Source organism: Triturus cristatus, chromosome 3_2 (genome assembly GCF_964204655.1).
Source record: "Triturus cristatus chromosome 3_2, aTriCri1.1, whole genome shotgun sequence".
Lineage (NCBI taxonomy): Eukaryota > Metazoa > Chordata > Amphibia > Caudata > Salamandridae > Triturus > Triturus cristatus.
The window spans coordinates 1,025,474,362-1,025,502,327 of NC_140584.1; the positions used below are offsets into that span (position 1 = coordinate 1,025,474,362).

The 27,966-nt window shown below is 42.8% G+C and overlaps 1 protein-coding gene across 2 annotated transcripts in view; it reads left to right on the top strand.

Annotated features, from left to right (window-relative positions):
* Window positions 1-27,966, top strand: part of LOC146859022 (nuclear envelope pore membrane protein POM 121-like) — an 80,901-nt gene that overhangs the window by 42,896 nt on the left and 10,039 nt on the right. For both annotated transcript variants that reach the window (XM_085649658.1, XM_085649659.1), the window contains exon 12: window positions 10,227-10,337. In XM_085649658.1, coding sequence (XP_085505784.1) covers window positions 10,227-10,337 — 111 coding nt within the window. The remainder of the gene's footprint in view (window positions 1-10,226; window positions 10,338-27,966) is intronic.

Genomic DNA, 27,966 nt, shown 5'->3' on the forward strand with positions numbered 1-27,966 from the left:
AAATGTCCAGCTAACTATAACATGTGTGAAACCTATGGTTTTTTTCAGTGAATTTGTACGTTTTTTTAAATGCTAAGTTACTTTACGCCATTTGTGGCGTGCGCGCCCACTTAACGCAGTTCATTCCGTGCGCGCACGGTGCGCTTCGCGCACCGTGCGCCCACAGTGAGCACGCGGTGCGCTTCGCGCACCGCGTGCCCACGTTACGCTAGATGGGCCATGAACGCACGATGCGCTTCGCGCACCGTGCGCACATGGAGGACATATGATGAGCATCGTTGTGACAGGTAAAATAAGTTTTGTTTAGATCTAATAAGCCATGCACAAAAGGTGACCTTCGGGCACCTTTTGCACACGGGGTGGGGAGAATGTGGATTTTTTTTTTTTTTCTTACCGTACGCGTACGGTAAGCGTAATCGGCGAAATTTTCGAAAATATTAAAATTGCCTTTTTTCACTTGGGGGAATCGTTGGGGACTCCCTCGACATGGCTAGGTGCTTGGGAGCTGTGTAAACAGCCCCTTTACATGTTTTTGCACGTGGTTTTTCAACCCCCTGTCAGAGTGCGAGAGAGAAAATGGCGGCCGCCGCTTCCTGGTTTCAACCGATTCGAATGTTTACTAAGATCTAAGGGCCAATCAGAATTGCGCACGCCACCGTACGCGTACGGTAAGCGCACCGTAAGCGCACCGTACGCTGGCTCAGATATATATTGATTTAAAGGCTATTTTCTCAGAATCTACTGAACAGATTTACACCAAACCTACAAAAGGCACTTCCTTGACCTGAGGACTACCTCTCTGCCAAATTTCAAGTAATTCTGTTCAGCCGTTCAGGCTGTAGCTGTAGCGACCGCCAGTAGGTAATATATATATTCACTGAAAAAACCATAGGTTTCACACGTTATAGTTAGCTGGACATTTCACTCGTAAAAAAACATTGAAATTCCCCCGTTGTAGTTAGTTCAGCTAAATATAACTCGTGCGACCGCAATCCACTGCTGATGACGTCACATATTACATCACTCATGACATGGTCAGTGACATCTCAAATGACATCACTCATGACATCATCCAGTGAAGGCGTCTTTCTGAAAAATAAATATTTTTTATATATGTATATCTAAAGGTTAATGGAAGAATAAATGTGTAAAGTGTCTAAATGGATGTTTTTTTTGTAAAATTAATTGTATAACTGACTTATTAACAGTATCTTAGTGAATACCGTGATGTAATATGTGACATCAGCAGTGGATTGCGGTCGCACGAGTTAGATTTAGCTGAACTAACTATAACGGGGGAATTTCAATGGTTTTTTATGAGTGAAATGTCCAGCTAACTATAACGTGTGAAACCTATTTTTTTTTCTTCAGTGAATTTGCAAGGTTTTTAAAATGCTAATTTATGTATGTATTATATTTTTTATATATTTATTTTACAATAAACTACCTATGTATATAGTTATAGATTGACTGTATCCTGTAATATGGAATGGCTCGTTTAAAATTTTTTTTTTTTTTTTTTAAGCGTTCGCGCACCCCGAGGTTTTTTGAAACAAAAATAAAATGTTTTTTCCACCCTTCGGGGTCCTTCAGGGACCCCCTGACAAAGGCTAGGGGGTCAGGAACTCTCTACCCTGCCCCCTTTTCACGTTCTCTACCTTTTGTTTTTCACTGCCACACACAATGGCGTCCGACACTTCCTGATTTCGACCGATTCGAATGTTGACTGACATCTAACCACCATCTAACCACCAATCGGAATTACACTCGCGCACGGTGCGCGCATATATAGATATGTATGTACTTTTAACTGCAATTTTCTCAGGAACTACTGAACAGATTGACACCATATATGCAAAAGGCACATCCCTGACCTGAGGACTACCTCTTTGCCAAATGTCAAGTAATTCTGTTCAGCAGTTCGGGCTGTACCTTCGACTAAAGGTCCTATGGGAAAATGCATGGGGAAAACGTGTTTTGGGACCCCCATTTTTCTCAGGCCCCGCTTGACGAATCACCCCGAGACTTTCAGGGTAGGAGCTGAGCAGAGCGCCCCATTAGTTTTGAAAATTTCGCGAGGATTCGTTGAAACCGGCGCCAAAGTTACTCAAAATAGAATTTTCAGATTTCCTATGGGAACTCGGTCCTAACTATAACTATCTACTGGCGACCGCCAGTAGATTTTATTTTTATATATATATATATATATATATATATATATATATAATTTCCAAAAGCCGACTTTGCCTTTGAATTTGGCGTTTTAAGGAGCAGATGATGCTGATTTTTGTGGGATTTGGTATCCGCGGACAATGTAGTGTTTCCCTGCCATCCGACCCACTTGGGATTTATTTTATGCACAATTCCAGGTACAGCATCCACTGTGATTTAACATTGAACTACTCACCCCAGAATGCAATTTAGCGAATGAAAGTCCCACATGGGCGGGGTATGAAGTTAAAAGTGCATACAGCTGCTGGGATTTTGTGTATGCAGCCATTGATAAAGGGCAGGAGCCCGACACATGTTTGGCACTTGCTGTTGGGTTTCGAACAAGAAGTGCCTGCTGCTCATTAAAGGAAGGCGATATCATCTGCTGTGTAGGCGTCTCATTGCAAGGCAAACTTGCTGTTTGGAAATATATATCTTTTTATTTTGCCCCAGCACTCCTGTTGGGCTGAGGTTTCTGTTTGCCAAACACTGCCTTATATCTGGGGGACTATTTTGATTATTAGATGAATGAGAGCAGACTGTGGCTCAATAAGAGAAACAGAAAAAGTGTTGAAATAGTCAGCGCACTCAAAATGTTGAACAAAAAGAATCGATAGTTAAAACCAATTATACATACGCTAGCGTGCAGACCAGATAAAGGTAGCCAACCTTGAAACAAGAGAAGAAACAGGTGGACTACCACCCGTATACTGGCTGCACAGCAATCAACAATTTATTTGTGTACACAGGAGAACAAACGCATCAAGAAAAATGCCACAAAAAAAACAATGTTTATATCCCATTGATTGTGAAATAACCAAAGAATGGTGAATTATCTAGAAAAATATTAACACCTGCTAATTGTACATGTATACATCAGAACAAAGACATGACATCAGCAATTTGATAAATTGCAAAGAAACTTTTAGTAATAAATGTGGCTGGAAACAATTGTTAACACTGTTACAATTCATGCCCAATGCATTTCGGGATTGACAAAAATCCCTTCTTCAGGGACCACTGCAGGAAAAATAGAAAAAACACAATTTATGTTGTAAAACTCATGTCAAATAAGCTAAATGTAAGATAGTAGATACAGCATTCATGGCCAAAGTGGTGAAGTGAATTCCTGTACGTATCCTACTTAGAAAAATTATCTGCCAAAAGTAAAGAAAAGAAGCAACTGTGCACAAAGAATTTAAGAGAACTTGTGTTCAGTGGAGTATGAAAAAATTGAATAGACATGCTGTGTATATGAGCACCAAACCCAAATCGTGCCGAAAGAATTATTATACATGCTGTTTTTTCCAGTGCAGTTCCTGGTCAGGAAATGGAAGCTCTTACTCAAGATTAATCACAATCTGAATTGAGCAGATGCCAATCCAAAAGTGTCTTTCTGCCACCAGTGTCACGTAAAACTCTAGACACTTTTGAAACACTTATTCGTCATGACTTGACCAAGTTAAAACTACATTCATCAACTTTTTCCAATTTAAAAAAACACGAAGCAGCCATCAAGAAACTTGCTAGTGATGACAGACTCCCATTCCGATTAGATGACAAGGGCGGTGCTCTTGTCGTCCTGGACAGAACTTTTTATGAATACAAGGTGTCTTCATATTTACAAGACACTACAACGTATATTAAATTAGATCAGGACCCCACTACTATGATTAAAGAAACTCTTCAGCAGATCTTGGAACATGCTGTAGAAATGTCATGGATCACTGCTAAAATTCGTAGTTTCTTGTTGGTGTCTTATCCTAGAAGGCCTACATTATACATGCTGCCTAAAGTCTATAAAACTTACAAGATCCTCCTTTCCGCTCAATAGTGTCAGGCTGTGATTCGATCATTGCGCCATAAGGCCAATTTGTAGATCATTTCCTACAGAAATTCGTTCAAACATGGAGGAGTTATGTTAAGGACACCAATCATTTTCTTAACCTCCTTAACAGCGCTATCGAACAATTCTCTCCCTCATGGGTACTGTGCACCATAGATGTCACATCGCTATATACTTCCATACCGTTAAAAGAAGGCATAGAAGCATGTGAATGGGCCTTGTTGCAACTACCAGAAATTGGTGTTAATAAAGTTTTCATCTTAGAACTACTGACTTTCTGCTTACAACATAGCTACTTTCAGTGGCAAGATGATTTCTATTTATAAATAAGCAGAACTTCCATTGGTTTTTCCGGGGCCCCGGTTTATGCTAATACTTTCATGTCCAAGTTTGAGTATGATTACATCTTTACTGATAACCAGTGGAGCATGAATCTGGCATTTTATGTCCGATACATCGATGATATTTTTCTCATTTGGAAAAGCTCTCGGTCATCACTTGAAACACGAATCAATGATTTAAATACAAAAAATGCTCGGATTCAATTCACACTATCCGTGAAGTGTCTACCGTTTTTGGATGTACTAATATCTAAAAACAACAACTCTCTTGTGACCTCTGTGTACTCTAAACCGACTGACAGGAACAACCTATTGTTGTATTCCAGTTTCCATTCGCCATCATTGCTACGCAACCTGCCTTACTCTGTTACTACGGACTAAAAGAATAGTATCCGATCAATTACAGCTAGATAGAGCTTTGTTTGGGCAGCGTGAAAAATTGAAGGAGCGTGGTTATCCGGATCACGTGTTAGATCTTGCTATTGCAAAAACACGCAAAAAACAACGCACAGTTACTTTCCCCACAATTGAGAACTAGCCAAAATCATCACGTTTTTGTTTTCAAATTTTCAACCAATTCTGTCAACATCAGAAAAATTATTAAATCTAGGTGGGATCTACTCCAACATGAACCTGACTTTAATGGCTTATTTGCCCAGGAACCACTTTTCGCGTATACGCACAGCAAAAACATCAAGGAATTGTTGAAACAAACACGTAAAGTTGATCAAAAACAATATATTGGTATACGCAAATGTTTCAATTGCGTTAATTGCCACAATGTTATGACAGGCAATAAAACCAACCAACCTCATTCAGGGAAAGCTATTTTTCTAAAATATAATGGCGATTGTAATAGCAACAATGTCATTTATGCCATCAAATGTCCATGCGGATTACTGTATGTCGGTAAAACTTCACGCAAACTTAAGATCAGAATTTCTGAACACACAAGTTCTATTCTTGCAAAGAGCTTCAAGTCACACTTGGCGACACATTGGTTACAACACCAACATACTAATGCTCAGCTCAAATTTATGATACTAGAAATAATTACATCACAGCCAGAAATGGATATCACCAAGACACTAGCTCAAAGAGAGGTCTGGTGGACTAAATATCTCCAAACGTTACTGCCCGCAGGGCTCAATGACAAACTTGAAATGCAATGTTTTCTTTAATGTGTCTAGACTGTAAGTACGTTTCTTCCTAGACAATTATCAATCTTGTTCATTTTTATTTCTTTTTCGTTATCACGTATACATTTATTTGTTCACTTATCATGCTTTCTTTCATCTTCTCACATACACTTGGTTCTTTAATTTGTTCAAGTTCATCACATTGTTTTCTTTTCTTAATCACAGTGGCACTTTTACAAATTCTGCACATAGCCAATTGGTATCACACATTTTCTTTCATTACTCCTTGTGTATGGGGTGAGCATTTTTATGTCACATATTACTCGTGTTTAACACTTTGTCTCACCTTGTATATTGCTGTTTGACATATTTGCTTCAGACAGTACAGTATGTTACCCTGTAGTGTCGTCCTCCTGTTAGTGGCCATAACAACATAATTTCATTGCCAAAATGGCATTTTCATAGTGTACGTTTTTTACATTCCAAACTTTGACCTGTCGCGCCGGTGTACATCGGCGAATCACGCGCTTTTCTGTGGTTTTTTTCACTTCCAGCTCACATGTATTTTTCTACAGTTTTCATATATTTGATGATATACATGTCAGTCCACATTTTTCAGAGTGTATTTGATTCGGAGTTTACATCCTGTTAATACTTGCCGCATTATTTCTTTTCCGCACTCAAGATGGCGCTCACACTTTTATTCCGATTCAGTCTCTTTTCTCTGTTCATTGTCTTTTTTTCACGCACCACATGAAGCAGGCATTATTTATAAGGGCTTCGTGTTGCATTCAGCTTTTTCATATGTCCAGCTCTATCGAGACTGTCTTCAGTTGGTAATGATCTCAGCCACTTCCATGGGTCGATTTTGGTAAGCAGGTCGCATTTTTTCTGCACATAACTGACATTCTGCACTTTGCAAACATACGTTTGCATGAACGCGTCACTCACTAGCGTGTTGTGTTTATCGCAGGTCTCCTGTGGTTGCATCTAGCATCGGCGTCCGTGCATCTTCACATCACTGCTCATTAAACACATCAAATTAAGCCTATCTTAATTCGCTGACTATTATTTCCAGGTATTTCTTTTTCATACTGGCTGTTTCTCTTTAGTACACTCATGAATACATCCCGTCTGAAATTCCCCTTTTTTGCATTGACAGTTCGATTAAAATTACCCACATACATCGTATTATCACGGAAGGTCTCGAGGCTGCCATTCACTGAGCAGCGCTGTTTTGCTTAGTCTTTTCTCTCGCAGTAACTACCATATTAATAATTATATTTTTTGCCTGTTCCCAGAGCCACAGTCGGTAGAACAGTTTTTGTTTTTGTTTTTTTTTTATCCTGTTTATCAGCAACATTACTTAAGATCGCTGGTTACAAGTAAGTGCTGTTATATCGGCACTCAGTAGATGTCCACCACTAACGTGTAATTTTTCAGCACGATTTGGGTTTGGTGTTCTCATATACACAGCATGTCTATTCAATTTTTTCATACTCCTCATTTAACACAAGTTTTGTCTTAAGTTCTTTGTGCACAGGTCCTTCTTTTCTTTACTCTTGGCAGATAATTGTTCTAAGTAGGATACGTACAGGAATTCACTTCACCACTTTGGCCATGTATGCTGCATCTACTATGTTACATTTAGCTTATTTGACATGAGTTTTACAACATAAATTGTGGGGGGTTTTTTGGGTTTTTTTTTTTTTCTATTTTTTCCTGCAGTGGCCCCGGAAGAAGGCATTTTTGTCAATCCCGAAATGCATTGGGCTTGAATTGTAACATTGTTCACTATTGTTTCCAGTCACACTTATTACTGAAAGTTTCTTTGCAATTTCTCAAATTGCTGATGTCATGTCTTTGTTCTGATGTATACATGTACAATTGGCATGTGTTAATATTTTTCTAGATAATTCACCATTCTTTGAATATTTCACAATCAATGGAATATAAACATTTTGTGTTTTTTGGGCATTTTTGTTGATGCGTTTGTTCTCCTTTTTACCAATAAGTGTGTACACAAATAACATTGTGGATTGCTGTGCAGCCAGTATACGGGTGGTAGTCCACCGGTTTCTTCTCTCAATAAGAGAAACAGCCACGGTACTCCACTTAGAGTATTTGACGCAAGGTCTTGCACTAGCTGCATTTGAACATCAGACATAAGCAATGCAGCATGGTGTACATATGCATGTTCTGCCGGCTCTTTTAGAGGTGCAAACTAGTACAGTCACTTGGCTCTCTGAATAGGTGGACTGCTAAAACTGTTGCCGGGGTTGTGCAAAATTCACTCCATTTGCTTTTAAGTAATTTTGGGCAAATTATGCAAAATGATGAGTAATTACTTGAAATAGAAATGATATTTGGTGGTATATTTTAGCATAAAATACACTTTTGCATCCATTTTGGATGCCAGGACTCTTATTGTGGAAAAAGCACCCTGAAAAACGAGTGCTGCACACCACAGCCTCATGCGTTCTGGTTATTCTTACTTGTTCATAGTATATCAGGAATGTCATGCAAATAAGGAGATTGGAAGCATAAAAAAATTACGCTAGTGTAATTTATATTTTGCCTGGGCCTAAAAACTACCTACGCACACCGAATACATTCCAAAACTCTGTGTGATGCACTGCATTATCCCTGTGACTGACTGCCTACCTGCTGCAAACTAACCAGAAACCCCAGCAGGCATTCAAATGGGTCAAGCACAGACCAACCTCCTGAGCTGCTGGGTCCAGGCTCTAGGTGAGCTGGGCCAACCCCTTGGAATATAGCGCAGCCAGTTCAGATCACCAAGCTCTTGAAAATGGAGGAAGATGGTGGGAGAGTGAAAGAAAAACGCTGATTAAGGAACAAAACAGTGATGAAAAAGAGCCTGCAGGAGTGAGATAGACAGTAAGTGTATGTGATGGAAATAAAGCATATGGTGATAAAGTAGAATCAAGACTACTTGTAGTCGTGCGCCCCCTACCCCCGTCACAGATCTGGGTTGAATCCGTCATCGTTCTTTAGCTCACTTTGCTACCCTAGTTAACACCTAGCTATATGCAAATCAGTCTTGACCCTGTGCCTCATGGGAAAAGTCCAGCCCGAACTGCCAAGCCAGGTCTTCCTTCGACCAGAAACAAGTATCCTGGGACCGGTTTCAGAGTAACATCCCTCATCAGCCAGGCTAGCTTGAATCCACTGGCAAAGTGAGCAAGAGACCCACGTCTGGGCATACCCTGCCAACTTAGGGCGATCAAAGCAAATACAAGGAGATGATGGACAGAGCGCTGAAACTCTTCAGACACCCACCCCCAGTCACAGATCATATCTGTGATTGAATGACACATCAGTCATTAGGGCCACCACTAGGAGGGGTATCTTGTTCCTTTGTGCCCCACCTGACTTCCTAAAGTGCCTCCAGTGCATGTCCACTCTGTTTCTTACAAGTGTGGGATTCTGGCTGATTTAGTCTCCATGAACTATTTACAATGTATCTGAACTAGAAATAAAGGGGCGCCACAGAGCAGGGATGCAAGATGGTGGTGTTGTAATGAGGCTCTGTCGGGCATAGTAATTATCCAACCGCCACCAGGAGTGCTCACCTGATTACAAAACCTGCACAGGGCATGGGAGGCGCCGGGGAGTCCTTAATCAGGCCACTCTTACTGTTAAGGTTGGGTCACTTAAAACAGGCACTTACCTGTGAAGTAGACAGATAACTTGCCTGTAATGTAAAGACTGATATATTTTCTGTGATGTAATACCGCGTGATGTAGACTCTGCAAAGTGAAGGTAACCTATTGGCAAAAGACAGTAAAGCTTTTATGTTTATAATGGGCATCAAATTAGACCTTTCAAAGGAAAGCACCTCAGCAGTTTTTAGTGTATGTGGTGTTTATTTATTTTTGAGGGTTCGAGGAAGTACTGGGAGATTAAGGGATCTGCCTGTGCTTCTTTACAAATACCGGCACAAGGCTAACTATTGTGGTGAATTTTGATCCTGGATAACTGATTGGTGTGGGTTTTTCTTTTTGCATGGATAGATTGCATCGCTGGTTTAAGTAGTGGCTGTAGGAGGAAATAGTGCAGCTTTTTGTATTGGTTACTCTTTTCTGTTGTCAATGATGTTGGTACCCTTTTTTGTGTTTAAAATGTTTATTAAATATATACACTGAAGAAAACCATAAAATAAACACTACTAATGCAAAAAGGAGAACGTTTTTTGAACATCACCACCACTAGGTAATACAACAATTGAAACACTACACCTGCTATTTTTTTTTATAGTTAGGAGGATGTTTCAATTATTGAAATGGGGGTTTTAAAGGCAGCACCAGGCATATTTAGCCCAGAAAGTCAGCTAAATTAAAAACTGTAGTGCTGAGACTGAGGAAGGGAATACTCTGAGTCTTTACTGTGATTATAGGCTGGGGAAATCACTTGAATCCGTCTGAAGGTGAGTATTAGCTGGTTTATGGAAGTATCCAGTAGTCCATATCATTAAGTAGGACTAGGAAGCAAGCACAAATAATTTATAGTCATTTGGATTTTGTCAAATGGTTCTTTTTAAAACAGATGGTAACCTTGTTTGATTACATTTCATCAAGTGTATATGGGCAGAGATGGTTCAGGCTGTCTAGTGGCGTCCTGTAAAATGAGTAATCAAAGTCTGCTTTTTTGTTTTTCTTTTTTAAGGTTCCTCGACACCAACGTTTGGTCAGAGCTCCACAGCAGCTAGCAGCAATCTGTCTTTTGGAACCCCTGGCACACCTGCCATGGGTTTCTCCACTCCCGGCCCTTCCTTTGGTAAGTCTTGATTGCTATTACAGCTGGTCTAATTACCTGACTGAATGCTGTGCACCTCTGTAATCACATTTTGGTCACCATTGTCCAGTAAAATAGTGTTCAAGGCATGTGTCTGTAGTTCCACATGCTTTGCACACTCCTGCCATCTATTGTTGGGTTCCGGGTGTTTGCAGGCTGTTTTTCTACGAAGAAGTCTTTCCCAATCACGAGGCAAGATGACTCCTCTTTCCGGTGATAAGGCGCATGAGCATTAACTCCATTGATAGATTGTCTTCTTTCACTCTCTGTTTCGTACTTGGTTTGCAACGCTCTGGTTCAAAACTGTTCTTCTGGGTCCCCTCGGTGAGCAATCCTCTGTACCCTCGTCTGTATATTCGTACGCGCTTCATCATTCTCCGCATGTCGTGAAATACAAAAACTGTCTTCAGTAGAGAAGACCTCGGTGGTGTTCTTCGGGCAGCTGCGTCGGTAGCCTTTTCCGTTCTGTATTAGCCAGTCTTTTGCCGATAGTAAATACTCCATTTCAATTCTGGCCTCGGTGCCACTCCAAGTATCCACACATGGACCTGCATAAAGTCTGCAACTTGTGCCTCTCACCAGAGCCCATGGAGGATTGCAACACTTGTCAATATTTCCTATCGAAGAAGACTTTGCAGGATCTTCTAGCTCGACGAAGTAACATTCAGCGGCAGAACATTGAACACCCCTTCCCCCAAGATATCTTTGGATAAAATACTGAGCTCAAAGAAATGGAGGCCCTGGAGTGAGAGGGGGCCTTCTCTATCCAAGAATCTGTTTTGTTACTGGGAATCGAGTTAGAATCCAAAGACGTTCCAACAGGACAGGGTACCATGAGTAACAGAGCCCCTTTGCCCCTCAAACCTTCTTCCACCAGACAAAAGGCCTCTGGGCCACCACTGCCTTCTGGCCATGGTTGGCACCGAGACACTGGTTCTAATGCCCCGCCCTTGGGCGCTGCACCGAAACAGTCGAGCGTTCTGGCTTGAGACAGTGGTGGAAAAACTACCTTCGGCATCGGAACCTTCGGCTCCAAAGGATAAATAGGACCAGAGTAGTTTGGCCTTAAAAATGTAGGTACCACTACATAAGATGGGCAGGGCGCCACACCCCTTCCGCTTGCGAGGTTGTGGGGAGGAAGGAACCTTTTATCACACTATCTGGGAGTGTCCTGTCATCCAAGACTTCTGGAAGCGAGTGCTGCGTACAATGTCGCAGGCATGCGGGGTATCGTTGTTGCCGGAGCCTCGGCGCTGTCTGTTAACTGTGTGGGAACCCAATGATCTCAATCGTCGGGCGCAGAGCTGGGTAACGTTGGGGATAATGACGGCCAAAAGGAACATAGCCCAAAAATGGGGAGCGGTGGAGGTGCTGTTGCTGTCCAAATGGAGGTGAGATATGGATGTAGCCATGTTCGCTGAGCGATCAGTATTTATCAGGCGGGGATATGTGATCCGCCATCACTTTCAGATGAGGACTCCTCTGACTCTGACTGTTGAGATGGCTTATGGGGAGGTGGGGAGCTGCAATCTGTATCAGTACAATAGAACTGCGGTTGATTGAAAAATTATCACCCAAATGCACAATCCCACAGAGGATCTGTTCGCAATGGTCTGAATCGGTGTCTTTTTGTTGTAACTGTTCTGAAAACAATAAAAATATTTTTAAAAAATGTAGGTACCAAAAACAAAGTATGTTCCTCAAAAGCCTAGAGAACCCATGTTGGAGATTATGCCGGAAAAACTGGATCCTAAGCAGAAGAAAATCTACATTAATCCAGACACTTGACACATAGCTAAACATGTCCCACCTAAAAGGAGCATTCCTTCAGAGGATTTAAGTTACAAAATTCCTCTAAAGAAGGAAAAGGACATGGATACAAGCCCTGTACACCCTGTTCCTCAAATCCCTCCACCATCGTTAACACCACCAGGCCCAAACTCTTTAAACATTACACCACCGGGTACTCCACACACCCAGCCGTATATTGATTATATGTGTGATGATAGTCCACCACCAATGGTTCCATGAAATGATTACAACCTTGATCCTCCAATAGATAATTATCCTGATCTTTACCATACAAAGCCATCTCCTCTTGATGACAACACAGCATACCAGTAGTTAATTTCCTGAGCAGTATCATACCATGGGGTCACACTACATAAGGAATACTTGGGAGTATATTCTATTTGAAACTTTGGGAACATCTCGTAGGACGGAACAATCTTACCTATGTTAAAATGCATGATTCAACAGGCTGATAATATTTTTAAAGACCCTGTACGGGCTCGTATTTCAACATCCAGGGTTGACCAGAAATAACCAACTGAATTTTTATTGGAGGACATTTGCCTTTAAATTCCTTAGTTGTCTCCAATGCAGGGAAATGGCAAATTCCCAAACGTCAGCAGATGCACTGCCTCCATCTTTAGTCTAAATTGAATGATGCATCAGGGAAATGGGTGGCTTCACAATCCGCCAACCACTGGCATATCGCCAACACACAAGGCCTGTTCAGAAGATATGACTGGGCCCACTGGGATGAAATGGAGCAGTTACTCCAAATCTCCTAGAAGAACACACGATAAAAGGACAAGAATTGGTACAGGAGGGGAAATCCATCGTTCGTGCACTAGATGCTGCTCATATTCCAGCAACTGTTATTAACACCAGCCACCTTCTTAGAAGGCATGCATGGCTGAGAATCTCTGGGTTTAAACTGAAGGTTAAGCAAACTATACTTAATGCTCCCTTTGACAAACCAGAGTCTTTTTGGACCTTAAGTAGATGAGTCACTTGAGAAAGGACACAGAAGTGGTGAAATGAATGGGAGCCCTTCAGTCACCATCCAATACAGGCTCCTTTTGCCGATCATTTTATAGAGGAGGATCCAAAGGTAATTCCTCTGATCTCAATGTATCCCCATACAGGTCAAACACGCAACCCTCACCATCAAGAGGTTTTTATTAAGGTAGGTACAGAGGAAACCATTTCAAAGGCAGAGGTAAAGTTACACCTACCTCTCCATCTCCCAACAAAGTGAATTGCCTACAATTCTCCCTCCCTGCCCCCCCCCGACCATTTAACACCTGTCGAGGGAAAGACTACAACCGTTCTTTCCCATTTGGCAATCCGGAACATCAGACAAATGGGTATTAGACACTATCCAACATAGTTCATGCCTCGAACTTACCAGCAATCCTCCCAATATTCCACCTCACAATCACACTCGCTACAACACCAATAGCTGCTCAAACAAGAAGTACAAGCTCTTAAAGCGCTATAGAACCAATTCCATTACAACACCAAGGATCAGGCGTTTACACACTTTACTTCCTAATCCCCAAACAGGACGGGTCTCTATGACCAATCTTGTATCTCAGACCGTTAAACCTATACATACTTTCATTGGTTACCCTTGAAGTGCTTCCACTTCTACAACAAGGCGTCTATGTCCACACTAGACTTGAAAGACGCATACTTCCATATTCCTGTCCACCCAGCATATCACAAATATCTCATATTCGTGATAGCAGGAAATCACTATAAATTAAGTACTCCCATTCGGAGTGACTACTACACCTAGAGTATTCACAATATGTCTAGCAGTAGTAGTAGCAGCTCATCTAAGAAAACAGCAAATTCATGTCTTCCCATATCACGATGATTGGCTCTTCAAAGCCAACACGCAGCAAAAGTGTTTACAACACACTCAGGCTACCATAAACCATCTCTATCAATTGGGATTTACAGTCCATGCACAAAAGTCCCATCTTCAACCCTCACAACTGCAACCATATCTGGGAGCAACGCTAAACACTCGCAAAGCTCTAGCCTCTCCCAATGCAGTCAGAATTCAATACTTTCAAACTTTTATTACTACAGTTTCAAATCCACCAATACCTAACAGTCAAAACTTTCATGCAATTATTAGGAATGATGGCATCATGCATTGCAATAGTGCCTCACGCAATATTACACGTGCCCTCTACCAGAATGCTTAGCACAACAGTGTATTCACTAATAATTCAATGTTTATGGGACACCAAACACTAGTCTCCACATCTATTACAAGGAGTTTCTAGCTGTTTATCTACCACTAAAAGCTTTTCAGCCTCACCGCATAGGGAAAGTTGTCCTAATCTGGACCGACAATATGACCGCTATATACAGTGTACAAAAAAAGGGGGAGGGGACTCTCTACAGTTCACACCTTTCAGACCATTTGGCGTTGGGCAATACATCACAAAATTAATCTTCTAGCAGAACACCTTCCAGGCATGCACAACCAATTTGCCGACCTCCTTAGCAGGAAGTGGCAACAAGAACACAAATGGGAATTTCATCCCCAGGTTCTCCTTCCATACTTCCAAAAATGGGGAATTCCACATGTAGACCTCTTTGCCACAGTAGAGAACTGAAAATGCTCCACCCTCGCCTCCAGATTCCCACACTATCTGTCCAAAGGCAATGCCCTATGAATGAACTGGTCAGGGATGTTTGCTTCTGCTTTTCTTCCTCTCCTCTTTCTGGTTCAGAAACTCGGACAGACATCACTCCCACTGATTTCTATTCGCTCCCCCCATTAACCCAGCCACCATGGTTGACCATACTTCTAGAACTGTCAGTAGTTCGACACCAAAAGCTGCACTGCACTTCCGCCCTTCTCACACACCACCATGGCGAAATCATATATCCAAACCCCAAGGAGCTCAACCTAGCAATCTGGCCCCTGAAGTCCTAGAATTTGGATACCTAAATTTATCTCCAGATTGTATGACAATTCTTAAAGAAGCAAGAATACCTACTACTAGAGCATGTTATGCAGCTAAGTGGAAAAGGTTTGTTATATATTGTAATAACACAATTGATCCACTAGATGCATCTATACAAAATGTTATCTTTTGCATCTACAGCGAGTTGGCTTAGCCTACACATCTATTCCACTACCCCTTGTGGCAGTAGCTGCATATCTGCAAAAACAACATTTATCCTTATTCAAAGTTCCAGTAATTAAAGCTCTTATGGAAGGTTTTAAAAGAATGCCACCCAAGGTACCACCTGCACCCGTTTGGAATCTTAACATTGTTCTCACAAGACTTGAGTCCATGTTTTGAGCCGTTACACAATTTTTAATTAAAATTTCTTTCATGGATGGTTGCATTTTTAATTGCTATATTACTTCATTAAAAAGTGTTGGTGAGCTCCAGGCATTGACCTCAGAAGAACCTTTCTTTCAACTTCATAAAGATAGTGGTACTTCGTACAAACCCAAAGTTCCTTCCAAAAGTAGTTTCTGCTTTTCATATTAACCAACCAATTGAGTTAATTGTATTCTTCCCTCAACCTGATTCAGTAACAGGGTTCCACTATTCTACTATATTGATAAAAGCAAGGATTTTCGCCAAACTTTTTGTTGCGTTTGCTCCACCTCATAAAGGAAATCCTATCTCTAAATCTGATATTTCTAGATGAATTGTTAAATGCATTCAAACTTGCTATGTTAAAGCTAAAAGAATGTAACTATATCTCCTAGAGCGCATTCTACTTGTAAAATAGGAGCATCTATAGCTTTTTTAGGTAACATTCCCTTAGCTGACATATTTACGGCAGCTACATGGTCTACACCACACACATATACTAAATATTGTCTAGATGCATTTGCACGTCGTCAAGCTAATGTAGGACAAGCAGTGCTAAAAACACGTTTTCAAACCACTGCAACACCCACTGGTTAGCCACTGCTATAGTCTATGCAAAGCATGTGTATCTACAGCACACATGCCTCGAGCCGATTGTTTCTAACCCTGTAAACCTAATTTCTTGGACTGTAGATTCACATGCACGCTCCCTCATCCCCGGACACCTGTGGTTGTTGCAGATCGTATTATTCACTTTATATATGCATGGACATCTCTGTACTAGACTTACTTACTCCATTCTCACCCTCTTGTGGGAAAACAATCTAACAATGGATTCTATTTCCATGCACATTATCACCGTAAGGAGGAGTTGCCTTGTGACTGGGAAAGACTTCTTCAAAGAAAAACAACTTGCAAACATCCGCAGGAGTTTGCAAAACATGTGAATCTACAGCTCTACATGCCAAGAACAGATGCTTGCAGGGTAAGTAACATAATCCTTTTTCTGTTAGAACAGTTGGGCAATTTTGTGTTCAGGTTTTTGTTTACATTGAGAACGGGTATTAACTCCTTCCGTGCTCATGGCGGAACCATGCCGCCATGAGCCACGGTTGCCGTGTGCTCATGACGGAGTGGTTCCGTCATGCTGCGGCCGTTGGCGGCCGCGCCGCCCACGCGGCGCTAATTCCCTGCCTGTGCGGGCGATTAGCGCTGTGGGCGGAGTCATGACGGAACCACTCCGTCATGAGCACAGCCCAACCGTGGCTCATGACGGCGTGGCTCCGTCATGAGCACCGGGCCACCGCGCTGCCCGCACCCCCCCCCCCCCCGCACCCCCCAGCGAAGGGGTTAATATACAACTGCAGTGTTAAACGTCACTGTTAACCTGTCCATTTGAATTTACTTTATGCTGTTTCAGTAGAACATTGTCTGCTCCCATCTCCCTCTTAAAAATAATAATTTTATACTTTTGCAGTGACCTTCCATTTTAATTGTACGCACCTGAGAACTTGCTGCAGGTGAAAAGGGAACTCTGAAAGAACCCATGAACTTTTAGGCTTCCTTCTTGAGTAATCTCTTACAAACTTCATTACGCCAGTGACAAACCATTTTTTGAGGTTCTAGGAGGATATCTGGTTGTTGGTCTTGTTTGACAGTGCTATAGAGTGGATTGACAGCTGCTGCAGAAATGATAACCTTACGTAGGACTATTAAGCTCTGCCACCGTGGCCATCTACACTTTCTGGCAACTTTGGGTTTTCTCCTCCTTTTCCTCTACAGTCATGCCAGCCCGCTGGAAGGAATCCCTGTAATATTTTTGGGGGGGCAACAGAGCTGTACTGAGGTCTGTGAAACCACCAAAGTGCACCTCGATTCTGACCGTGTATCACAATCTTAGCGCAGGTAGTGTATGGACTGGACTACCTGTGCTAGGAATTTTTTTTTTGTTCAGATTTTTCTGTGGGAAGACTGACTATACCTTTACAAGGTATGGCCAGTAGGCAGTCACTATAAATCAATTACTTTAATTTCACAACTGGGTCATGTTGGGAGGATGTAGTTTACAAATTGTCTTTTGAGTGCGATGGTCCATTGTCGTGTGTTTGTGTTTAAAAAGATTATCCTCTTTGGGCAGCTTTATGTCCACCACAGACACCCCAGATATATGTATATCCGTTGTCCATGCTGTTTAGCCTGTTAACCTGATGGGTGGAGGAGGTATCAAGTCCATTTCTTGTCTGAAGTGAAGGTTGCCTCTGCCTAGATGAACTTCAAACACCCCTTCACCTTTCCTGTGTTGTAGCAGCATTGCTCTGCAAACTGGAGATGAGCAAGCCTCCATATGGAAGATAATGTACTTCATACCTGACCTAATCAAAACTGGTTGTTCTTCGTTTGGGAAGGAAGTGAGCAAAATCTGTTATTCAACACCACTTGGCTGTTTAACTTTGCATGCATCTTCAAAACTGGTTGAGTCTGGCAGCCCCAATAAACCGCCAGACGCTTAGAAGTAACATACCAGCCAATACTTAGTTCACTGCAGTTAGCTCAAAACAGAATAGACCTTTACACTAGTGCAGGGGAAAACCCTTTATGCTAGCAAAGAATCTCTGCTGGATTACTCATTGCAGGTCTGAATGCTTGGTACTCTGACCTGGGAAGTGAAAGCTCACTGGCTTGTTGGTGTTTGGGAAGATGTACAAAAGACCCAGGTGACTGAAATGACGTAAGGTCAGTCTAATGGATTGAGGCAAGTCAGGAGCCATAAGGTCACCCCAGATCAGATACCCTGGAGAGAAACTAGGATATCTAGGCCTAAGAAGCGCCATCATCTTCAAGGATTGAGGAGAGTGAGCCTTCATACCCGAATCAGTCTATGTATTTAAAGTGCCACTGCCTAGCACAGAGAGCTATGAGACTGTTGTCCCACCCCTAGGGTTGGGGTTCTGTTGGGTTGATGGATGAAGTTCTAATTCTAGAACAGTTAAAATTATTGTTCTACTCCTCATGGTTCTTAAGAGGTCACTGGCTGACTCCACTAACCAGTGGCTATTGTCTTCCTTACGTGCAAAGAATGGCGTCCTCCTAACTGATTCTTGGCCAGTAGAAAATCTTGACTGGTGTAGGGAAGAGGTGTGGTGCCGCGGCCAGGGCAATTGACACTGGATTCTGGGGCTCACGGTTCTATCCCCGGCACTAGCGGCAGGTCAGCCCAGCACCATGTGACTCTGGGCAATAGCTTGCTTAATCTTCCCGACTGCCCCCAGAGCCGGGATAACTGTTCGCGCTTTACAAATACTGGATTTACCCTTTTTTTTTTTTTTGCTAATGTTTTCTTTGTGGGTATAGAATAGGAGGTGGACCACTTTATCCAGTGTCCCGAAATTAAGATAAAACGGACCAGTGGGAACCATAGCTGGTCACTGGACACGACCAGACATGAAGTCACCTGGACCTGAGGCACTTTACCTTTGTAAGGTCATTTAACCTATTGGATTGTGGGATTTTTGGGGGAAGTTGTTTTAAGGCTTCAATTTAATATGGTTCCTTTTTAGATACCTGTTGAAACATCAAAGTACTGCATTCTTTATAGTATGCAGTCAATCATTACTTCTGAACTACAGAAACCAAAACTCCTGCGAAAATCCTGTTTATCAGAAGAACTCGCATGTTAAATTTGGTCCAAATGGCTATGTCCTAGGAAAGATGGTGCTATGGAACTGTAAAGGCGCTTGGAGCCTTACCTAGACCCTTGGAGGGTATGTGATTAGCTTCTAGATTGTGTGCATCATAACTGTAACTTCCTATTACATACATGTTAAAGTACTCTTATGTTCAAAGTAAAACACTGACTGGTAATCTGATCTTTGCCCCTTTAATCCATGATCAATCCGGAGGTTCCAAAGCAAAATTCCTTTCAGTTGCACCAAAGTTATGGTACTTGATTGCTGCTATGGTCGTACAGCCTACCAGTAATGTTTAAACTCCATTTTGAGCATGCCTTTACATAGGCTGGTATTGAGTTGGGAAAAACAAGCATGGGGAGTGCTTGCTGGCTGCAGTACGACATTCTTTTTCTACTATTTGAGTTGATAAAACCTCTCTTCCTAGTGCAACTCCTTCTGTAAACAATAGCTTTGCTATTCCTTGTGATGGGGTTGTTCCTTTTGCAATGTGAATCTTTTCTGTATTCACATGGTGTGCATTATTCTTCCATCTAGTGGTTGGGTCTGGAAGTTTCCAACTTTCCTTATTTTTTTTTTATTTTTTTTGTTTTGTTTTTTAGTCCTGTCTGTTTTGTTCGTTGCCGACGGATCTGCCCGTTTGGTGGTTCTTGTGACATTGTGCCTCCTCCAGAAGCTCCCGCCTTTGTTGCAATCTTTATATTTTTTTTTTATGCCATTGGGTCTGAAAGCCTGCTGAAGAAGCTCCAGTGTCAAAGTTTGAAGAAGAAACTGCAAAGTTTCATAAAAAAAATCATTGGCTCAAGACCAGCAAAGCGTATCGATTGACCTTAAAGAATGCCCATTCGGGGGAACTACCTGGAGGACCTAGATGGAGAAGGTGCCTGTCCAACTGCCACCTCAAGTTCTCTCAAAAGGACAAGCATCCGGTCTACAGTCTTTGTTTACCAGTCGACCACAAGAGTGAGGATTGCACACTTGTTTGGCACTCACACCAAACACCATAGGAGAGAGCGAGAGACCAAGACAGGCTCATCACAGCATGCAGGGCCGGCAGACCACTCCGTCCCTTAGAGACTTGGGTCTCTCCAGTAAAAAAGCTGAAGGAAAGGTGTCTGACCTCAAATAGAAAATCATGGTGGTGTGAAGGGGCCAAAAACTCTTGAAAGTCAGACTCAAGACTGTTGCAGGGAACCGCAGCTTCGAAAAATACAAAGGCTGCTGTGAAACCCCAATAAAGACTTTGAATCCGCAGGAGGATCTGTAGAGCTAAAGAAGTCTAAAGACTAACAGCAAGGACGCTTCGTCAAAACAAGACAGGCCGCCAGCAGAAAAACAAAGCTAATTATTGGAGACATCCTCGCAAGGCTCTTCGAAGGACTCGTCGCAGAAAAAAACTGCTGAATTTTGACCACAAAGCAGCAGAGGTAGAACTGAAGCAAAAATGCCTCTGGGCTGAAATGGCTGCGTTAATTCAAAAGAAGCGACTTCGATAAAAGTCTGAAAGGGTTCCGCAGCTCTCGAAAATGGTAGATGTTGAAAGAGCAGGAAGACCTTAAAGAGAAGGAGATAGAGTAACGTGAAACTCCTTTCACTACAGAACCCCAGGAAGAGTTTTATTTTGAGGAAGAATAGGAACATTTGGGAGAGGTATATCGAGGTTTATAGACTCTCCAGATCCTGATACTGGTCTGCATACTCTGACTCCCCAGAAGAAGGGGTAGACCGTTACCCTTCGAGGACTTCACCTCCAGATGATGTAGACCTGTACAATTGGGTAATAAAACATGCTGCAAATAAATCTGGGCCTCAATTGGAAGAAGAAAAACCACAGTTGTGTTTATTTTTTTATTTTATTGAAAACTCTCAAATACTGATACAAACTAGAAATCAGTTCCTTCCCATGCTTCCTAGTGTTTTAGGTCGGGGAAGAGCGGCATTCAAAGTGCCTGCTTCTTGTCAAGCTGAGATGATTCTTGAAAGGATCCAGCCCATATACAGGGAACAGTACCAGCAGAATCAATTATTGTATCTACTGCTAGGAAAAGAGCAAATGTACCCGCATTAGTGGGACGAACCCATACAAACAAAAGCAAGACAATAGCTGTTAGGGAGGAAATGTGAATGTAATGCTGCCAGCCAGTGGCTCATTGCAAATTCAAATGCACTACCTGGAGGACTTGGATGAGAAGGCACCTGTCCAGTTTTGTTCCAACTGCCACCACAAGCTCATCAGAATTGGGAATGCTGCACCTGCCTGAACAATCTAAAAAAAAAAGAGGGCCGCACATTTAGTGGCTAGTGGCAAGTCTGCTGTGGATGGGGCTGAAACATCTAGCCAGGGAAATGATAATTGGTGTCAAGCTAAAAAGACACTCATGGCTAAGAATCTTAGTATTCAAACTGGAAGGGCAGACCAGTGGCTTCAACATGCCATTCAATAGGGAACAGCTGTTTGGCAGTATGGTTGATGACCATGAAACACCCAAGTCAGTGGGTGCCTTACAGCACAGAGGATCACACAGAGGAACAGGGGCTTTTCAGAGACCCCATAGGAAGAGTAGGTTTCCAATCTGGAACCTCCCATCAAGGCAACCAGTACTCAGCAAACATGGCAATACCAACTACAGGTCAGACTACCTTTTCTGGGAAGGGGCAGAGGAAAAGGAGAAGGTCACAGATGGGGTTCAACTCTCACACACAAGTGACTCAACAATGCAAACCTGCCTCTCAAAAACCATTTTGGAGAGGTACTCCAAAAAGAAAAGGATTACCTACATAACACCTGTAGGGGAAAGAATAAAACATTTCCTTTAGGAGTGGAGAAAAATAACTTCAGACAAATGTGTCTTCAACCTAATATAATTCAGATATTGCACAGAATTTCCCAAATTTCCTCCTTCAAGAGGATCAAAGAGGAAATTCACAAGTAGGAAATAGCACGACTCCTCAAGTAGGTGGAAGAATTGTTGTACAAAAATGCAATAGAAAAGGTTTTAAAGAAAGAAATAAGGGTAACTACTCAACAAATTTCCTCATTCGAAATGTAGATGGTTCTTTAAGACCTATCTTGGATCTCAGATTCATAAACAAGTTCATAAAGACTCAAGTTCAAAATGACATCCTTACAAGAAGTAATACCTCAACTACAAGTAGATTTCATGGCTATAATAGACTTGAAAGAGGCTTATTTACACATCCCAATGAATCCTCAACTGAAGATTCCTTCAGTTTGTGGTAAACAAGACTATCAGTTTACAGTACTGGCTTTCGAAATCAAATCTACTCCAAGGGTTATCACCAAATGTCTAGCGGCAGCAGCAGCACATCTAAGGAGACTGGGCATACACGTTTACCCTTACCATAAACAACTGGCTGGTGAGAGTAAACTCCTCCTGGAAATGCAAGGAACACATGTAACAAGTAATCCACTTTATTCTCACTAGGTTTCTCCTCCTGCATAGAGAAATTGCCCCCAGAACCACTACAGCAAAAGATTCTTGGGAGCAAGGCTGGGGCAGACTCCATTAGGGCTCTGGGACTGTGTCCCCACATTTGAATTCCTTCACGTTCCTGTACAAATATTAAATGGATCGATTTATTTAGAGAGACAATCTTATCTATAAACCAATCTATGTATTGAAGTCTGGGCTGCCTGCCTAGCCTCACTCGAAAGCAGGAGATTGAAGCTAGGCAGTAAATCAACTTTCTGAACTGCGACGCACTTTGCAGAGCTTACTGTCCTGAAGCCCTTCATTGCCATTGTAGTATCCCATTGACTTTCAGCATCATGGTTTCAGGCGCTAGAGTCTTCATCCCTACAGAGAGCAGCCGTCTGTCATTCACAGGCATAGATCCCACCCTTTCCCATTCGTCACACGTAGAAGTGGATGCAAGCACGTGTTTTGGTGCCTTGTTCTCGGTAATGGTAACTGTTAGAATGCTAATCTTCTTTTATGTATATTGTGCTGAGACCCTCGCCACGATAACCTCCTCTACTGTGACACCCTAGGCCCTGGCTACGCATCACTGGCCCCGTTAAAAGTAGAGCTGCCTCATTTGTTCACCTTGGAAATTGATATAAATGACGAGACTTGCCTTGTGAAGTTAAATCCAATATCAGCCAAGCGCAAGGCGAGACATATGTGCTTACAGTAGACAGTTATCTGATGTATGACATTAAAACTGGCCCAGTCTTCATGCCCTTAACATTAATGCAAACACATTGATTTACGAACAAGGAGTGTTAAAACGAAATCAGTGTAGGAAGCTGGCTCTGTATATACTATACCAAAGTAAGGTATAGTGTGCACAGAGTCCAGTGGAACACCAAAGGTAGGCAGAGGTAAAAGTAGTTACTACCTTACTCTTTGTGGTAGTGTGGGCGAGCAGTAAGCCTTTATCGGAGGGTAGTTTGAAGCATTTATTGTACACACTCGGGCAAGAAATGTCACAAACTCAGACTGAACTCTGACCCATTTTGTTTGTATATAAATATTTAGTTTTATTTCTAGAACCAAGCCAGGACTGGTGCAGGTAAGTGAAATAATTAACATTTATGCAGTGAATTACAGTTGAATGCAGGTTCAAATGCAGTTGGTTGATTTTAAGTCCATCAAAATTACTTTTCAATTACTTTGTAGATTAGAGTCAGTTCCACAGACCATTACTGCGTATGACACCCTTACAGGATGGGATGTGCGTTTATAGAATCTGACTGTACAAGACCAGTGGGAAACCAGAATCTCCCATCAGTTACCTGGAACTACTAGATGTTCACCTTGCACTGAAAGCTTTACTTTCTCACTTGATTGCCAAAGTAGTCTTCATCAAGACTGACAACATGACAGTCCTGTATTATCTTCAAAAGGAAGGGATATCTGATCACCCCAGCTTTCTGCCATCCCAGTGCATTTGGTGGTGAGTTCTCAGACACAAGATCCATCTGCTAGTGGAGTACCTTCTTTTGTGTGGACAATGACTTTGCCGACCTCCTCCGCAGGATGCGGCAATAAGTCCATGAGTGAGGATCTCAAACTGCAAGTCCTTCTCTAGTACTTCCAGGGTTGACCTCTATGCCACAACAGAAAACTGCAAATGCCCAAGTTTCACCTCCAGGTTCCCACACCCCAGGGGCAATGCACTATGGATGAGTTGTTCAAGCATATTTGCCTACGCTTTTCCTCTTCTCCCACTACTTCTGTTTGTGGTCCCGAGGCTTCTGCAGATGTCTCATCCTGGTGGCTCCCACCTGGGCATGCCAACCATTGATCACCACCCTTCTTGAACTTAGTGGTTCCCCACGAGAAGCTCGCTAACCGGCCCTACCTTTTCACGCAGAACCATGGAGCAATTAGGCAGCCAGACCCCAGGTCTCTCAATCTTGCGCTCTGGCTCCTGAAGTCCTAGAATTTGGGTACCTCAATCTTCCACTTCAATGCATGAGCATTCTGAAAGAAGCGTCCAGACCTACTACTCATGTCTGTTATGCTGCCAAATGGAAATGTTTCATCTCCTATTGTCATTCAAAGCACATTGGCCTTTTAGCGAAGTGCAGGATATTGTCTTTTACTTATTTCACTTGCAAAGTTGTGATTTAGCTTTCACATCCATATGACTACACCTAGCTGCTCTAGCTGCCTACCTTCAGAACAGGCAACATATTCCCTCTTCACATTTTCGGTTATTAAATCCTTTATGGAGGGTCTCACTAGAGTCATTCCTCCTCGGTTCCCACCAGCCCGACATGGGTCCCCATCATGGTATTGACAAGACTCGTGGGCCCTCTGTTTAAACCACTCCACTCCAGCACCCCCCACCCCCCTTCCAGTTTCTCTCTTGAAAGATAGCATTTCTGGTCACAATCACTTCACTCCAGGGTGTCAGTGAGCTTCAGGCACTAACCTTAAAAGAACCTTTTTTCTAGATGTACAGGGATACAGTTGTCTTTCGCACCAACCCCAGATTTCTCCCTGGGGTGGTCTTCCAATTACACTACAGTCCATTGAACTTCTGATCTCAGACTTCTAGCTGCCTCTTCCTTACCTTTGACTTCCACATGCATAAGACTGGACCTGGATACTTTTGCTTGAGCAGTACCGCTGCATGTCGTTGGGTGGCTCATTTCAGCGCTCTGCAGCGTTGTCCGCTTTGTTAGCGCAGGATGTGACGTCGCGGTCACCTACATAGGCCCCACACAGGCACGCAGACCTCAGTTCTTTTCTTTACTTGCAAGTTAGCGCTGATCCGGAAAAGAGGTACCCCTGTTTTTTTTGTTTTTTTATACAATTTTTTCATTGTTTTGTTGAGTAATTTTTCTTTTGTCAAGGGATGACCTGTAGATGGGTATGTTATAAACTGTGCGGTGCCTGTCACCGTGCCATGTCGGCCATTAACCTCTACCTTGTTTGCTTATGATGCCTCAAGCGTGACCATGATTTGTAGTGTTGCTCGGACTACCTTGCCATGATGCCGAAGGCTCCTGGAGCCCCAAGTCCTCTTCGTTGCGCTCGAGGTCCTTGAGGTGGGTAGGATTCGGAGTGGCTCCCGCTAAATAATTTTTCGAGACCATGCAACGTGTATTTGAGCGGGCCAACCCCTCTGGTGTGCCTTCGGGGTCTGAGGTGGCCCCCACAGGTTCCTCTCTGATGCCTCTGGCCTCGGTGGGGTCTCATTGATCTGAGTTTGGATCTGGGTCGGTCATGCCAACGTGACCTTCCCCAGTGCTGGTCCTGAAGTCTATGCTTCCACTGGCTGCACCTCCCCATTCTGATATCCGAGGACTCTGTGTTGGATCGATGTCTGTCGCTGTCAACTCTGGCGCCGACAGAGCCCAGAGGGTTTGCATCGTTGCCTGTTCATTTTGAAGAAGTTTCAGGCATGGGAGTACCATTTAGAAAACCAGTTGAACGCTCATAGTGAGGATTTGGATTAGTATGAGAAGCTGGCAGAGACCAATATACTGGACACCTCTCCAGATTCTGGTATTCTCTATCTGCCTACTGTGGCTACCGAGGAGGGGGTATCTTATCCTAAGGTGGTGTAGTGTAGCAGAGGTCCTTGACCTGGAGCTACCCTCCATGCCAGTCAAGACTAACATTACCGAAGTGCTTCAACTTAGGGCTTCTTCATTGGAACCCCTTTTGCCCTTCAATGATCCACTTATGGATGCCCTTCTAGGCAGTTGGTCCAAGCCTAGCACAGGGGCTCCTGTGAACAGTACAATAGCACGCCGCCATTGCCCTGATACAGGTGATCCAAGTTTCATCCGCTAACACCGCACCCCTGAGAGCTTGGTAGTTCAAGCCCCGATTTTCCCTGGCGTTTTCCCTGCCACTTCCCCAAATAGGGAATCCATGAGACTGGACACATTTGGGGTGAGTGCAGTACGCTTGCTTCAAAGTTGCTGTAGTTTTTCACCAAAGTTGGTGCAGGTAGTACTGTTATCTCTAGACACGTGTTTCTGGGTTTGGCCTTCATCAGAGAGCAGAGAAAAGTCATCTTGAAATGCTGCCTAAGTCTTCAGTGAGTCACAGTACCAGTTTACAGGTGCACAGGTGTATCCCACGTGAGCTCGTTGGCTTGAAGGAGCCTTTTAAACACAAGAGGGAATGGAGCACACTGCCCCTCATCCCAGCACAGTTCACCTCATTGCAGTCTAGTAAATTCTGTACTCTTACTTCAAACCTACTGTAGTTTTTCATCAAAGTTGGTGCAGGTAGTGCTATTGTCTCTAGACATGTTTCTTTTAGTCCTTCATCAGCAGTAGTAGAGATGCAGAATAGTCATCTGGGGTTGCTGAAATGCTGCCCCAGTCTGCACAGGTCACAGTACCACTCCACAAGCATGTGGGTGCATCCCAGGTGAGCTTGTTGGCTCAGGGGTCCAAGGCCCTGTCTTTATTCAGTTTACCATGGTGTCTATTGCCTCTTCTCCTGTAGATCTACCGTGACATTCTCTACACAAGTGTTTTCCGGTTGCTTAACTGGGCTGCCTCAACATTCCCCATCCTGTAACTGAGGTGCAAATGAGGATGTTTTTCAAAAAACTGTAATTTGGCTCTGCTCTTGGCCTTGTGCTTTCCAAAGCGCAGCGCCCTGGACTCCCAGCAATCTTAACTCCATGTTCTTTGAGACACAGTTAAGGGCATGGTTATCTCTGACTTCAAATGACACCCAAGCACACAACTTTTCCTCTAATAACATGGTGGTGCACCAAACTGAAGGGCCAAGCTGAAGAAATTTAGCTGAATTCTGTTCTGCATGAAGACCTCTGGTTGTGCCACTCAGATACAGAAAGATCTTGCGAGTGGAAAACGTGATTCTAACAGGTTATGTTGGTCCATTGACTTTGATGCCTGTTTTGTTTATTTTCAACAGGAAAAAGTGTTTGTTGGTTCACCAGTTGCTTTTCAAGGTTCTGTGTTAATTTTCAATTGCATATTAATTAGCAAGCATTATAAAGGGGGCCACTGATGCCCTACTCCGCATGTCAATTATTTGATGAGAATGACATAGACCCCATATGAACCAGTTCTCTGCTATTTGAAAAAGGATGCATTTTAGAACAGCCCCTTCAAATGCTGCTGGTCATTTTGCCCACTTGTGTGTAGTATCATTAACTGCATAAAGGTCAGAATATGAGCGCAGAGTTTTATCTAAAGACCTCAGTCACATGACTTCTTTACCTAAATGCTTTTTGGTTTCCTAAAAAACAAAGCCAACCAATGTGATCATTACATTTCCAGCTCTTGTCTGATCCATTTGAGTCCACCCGTCTCCC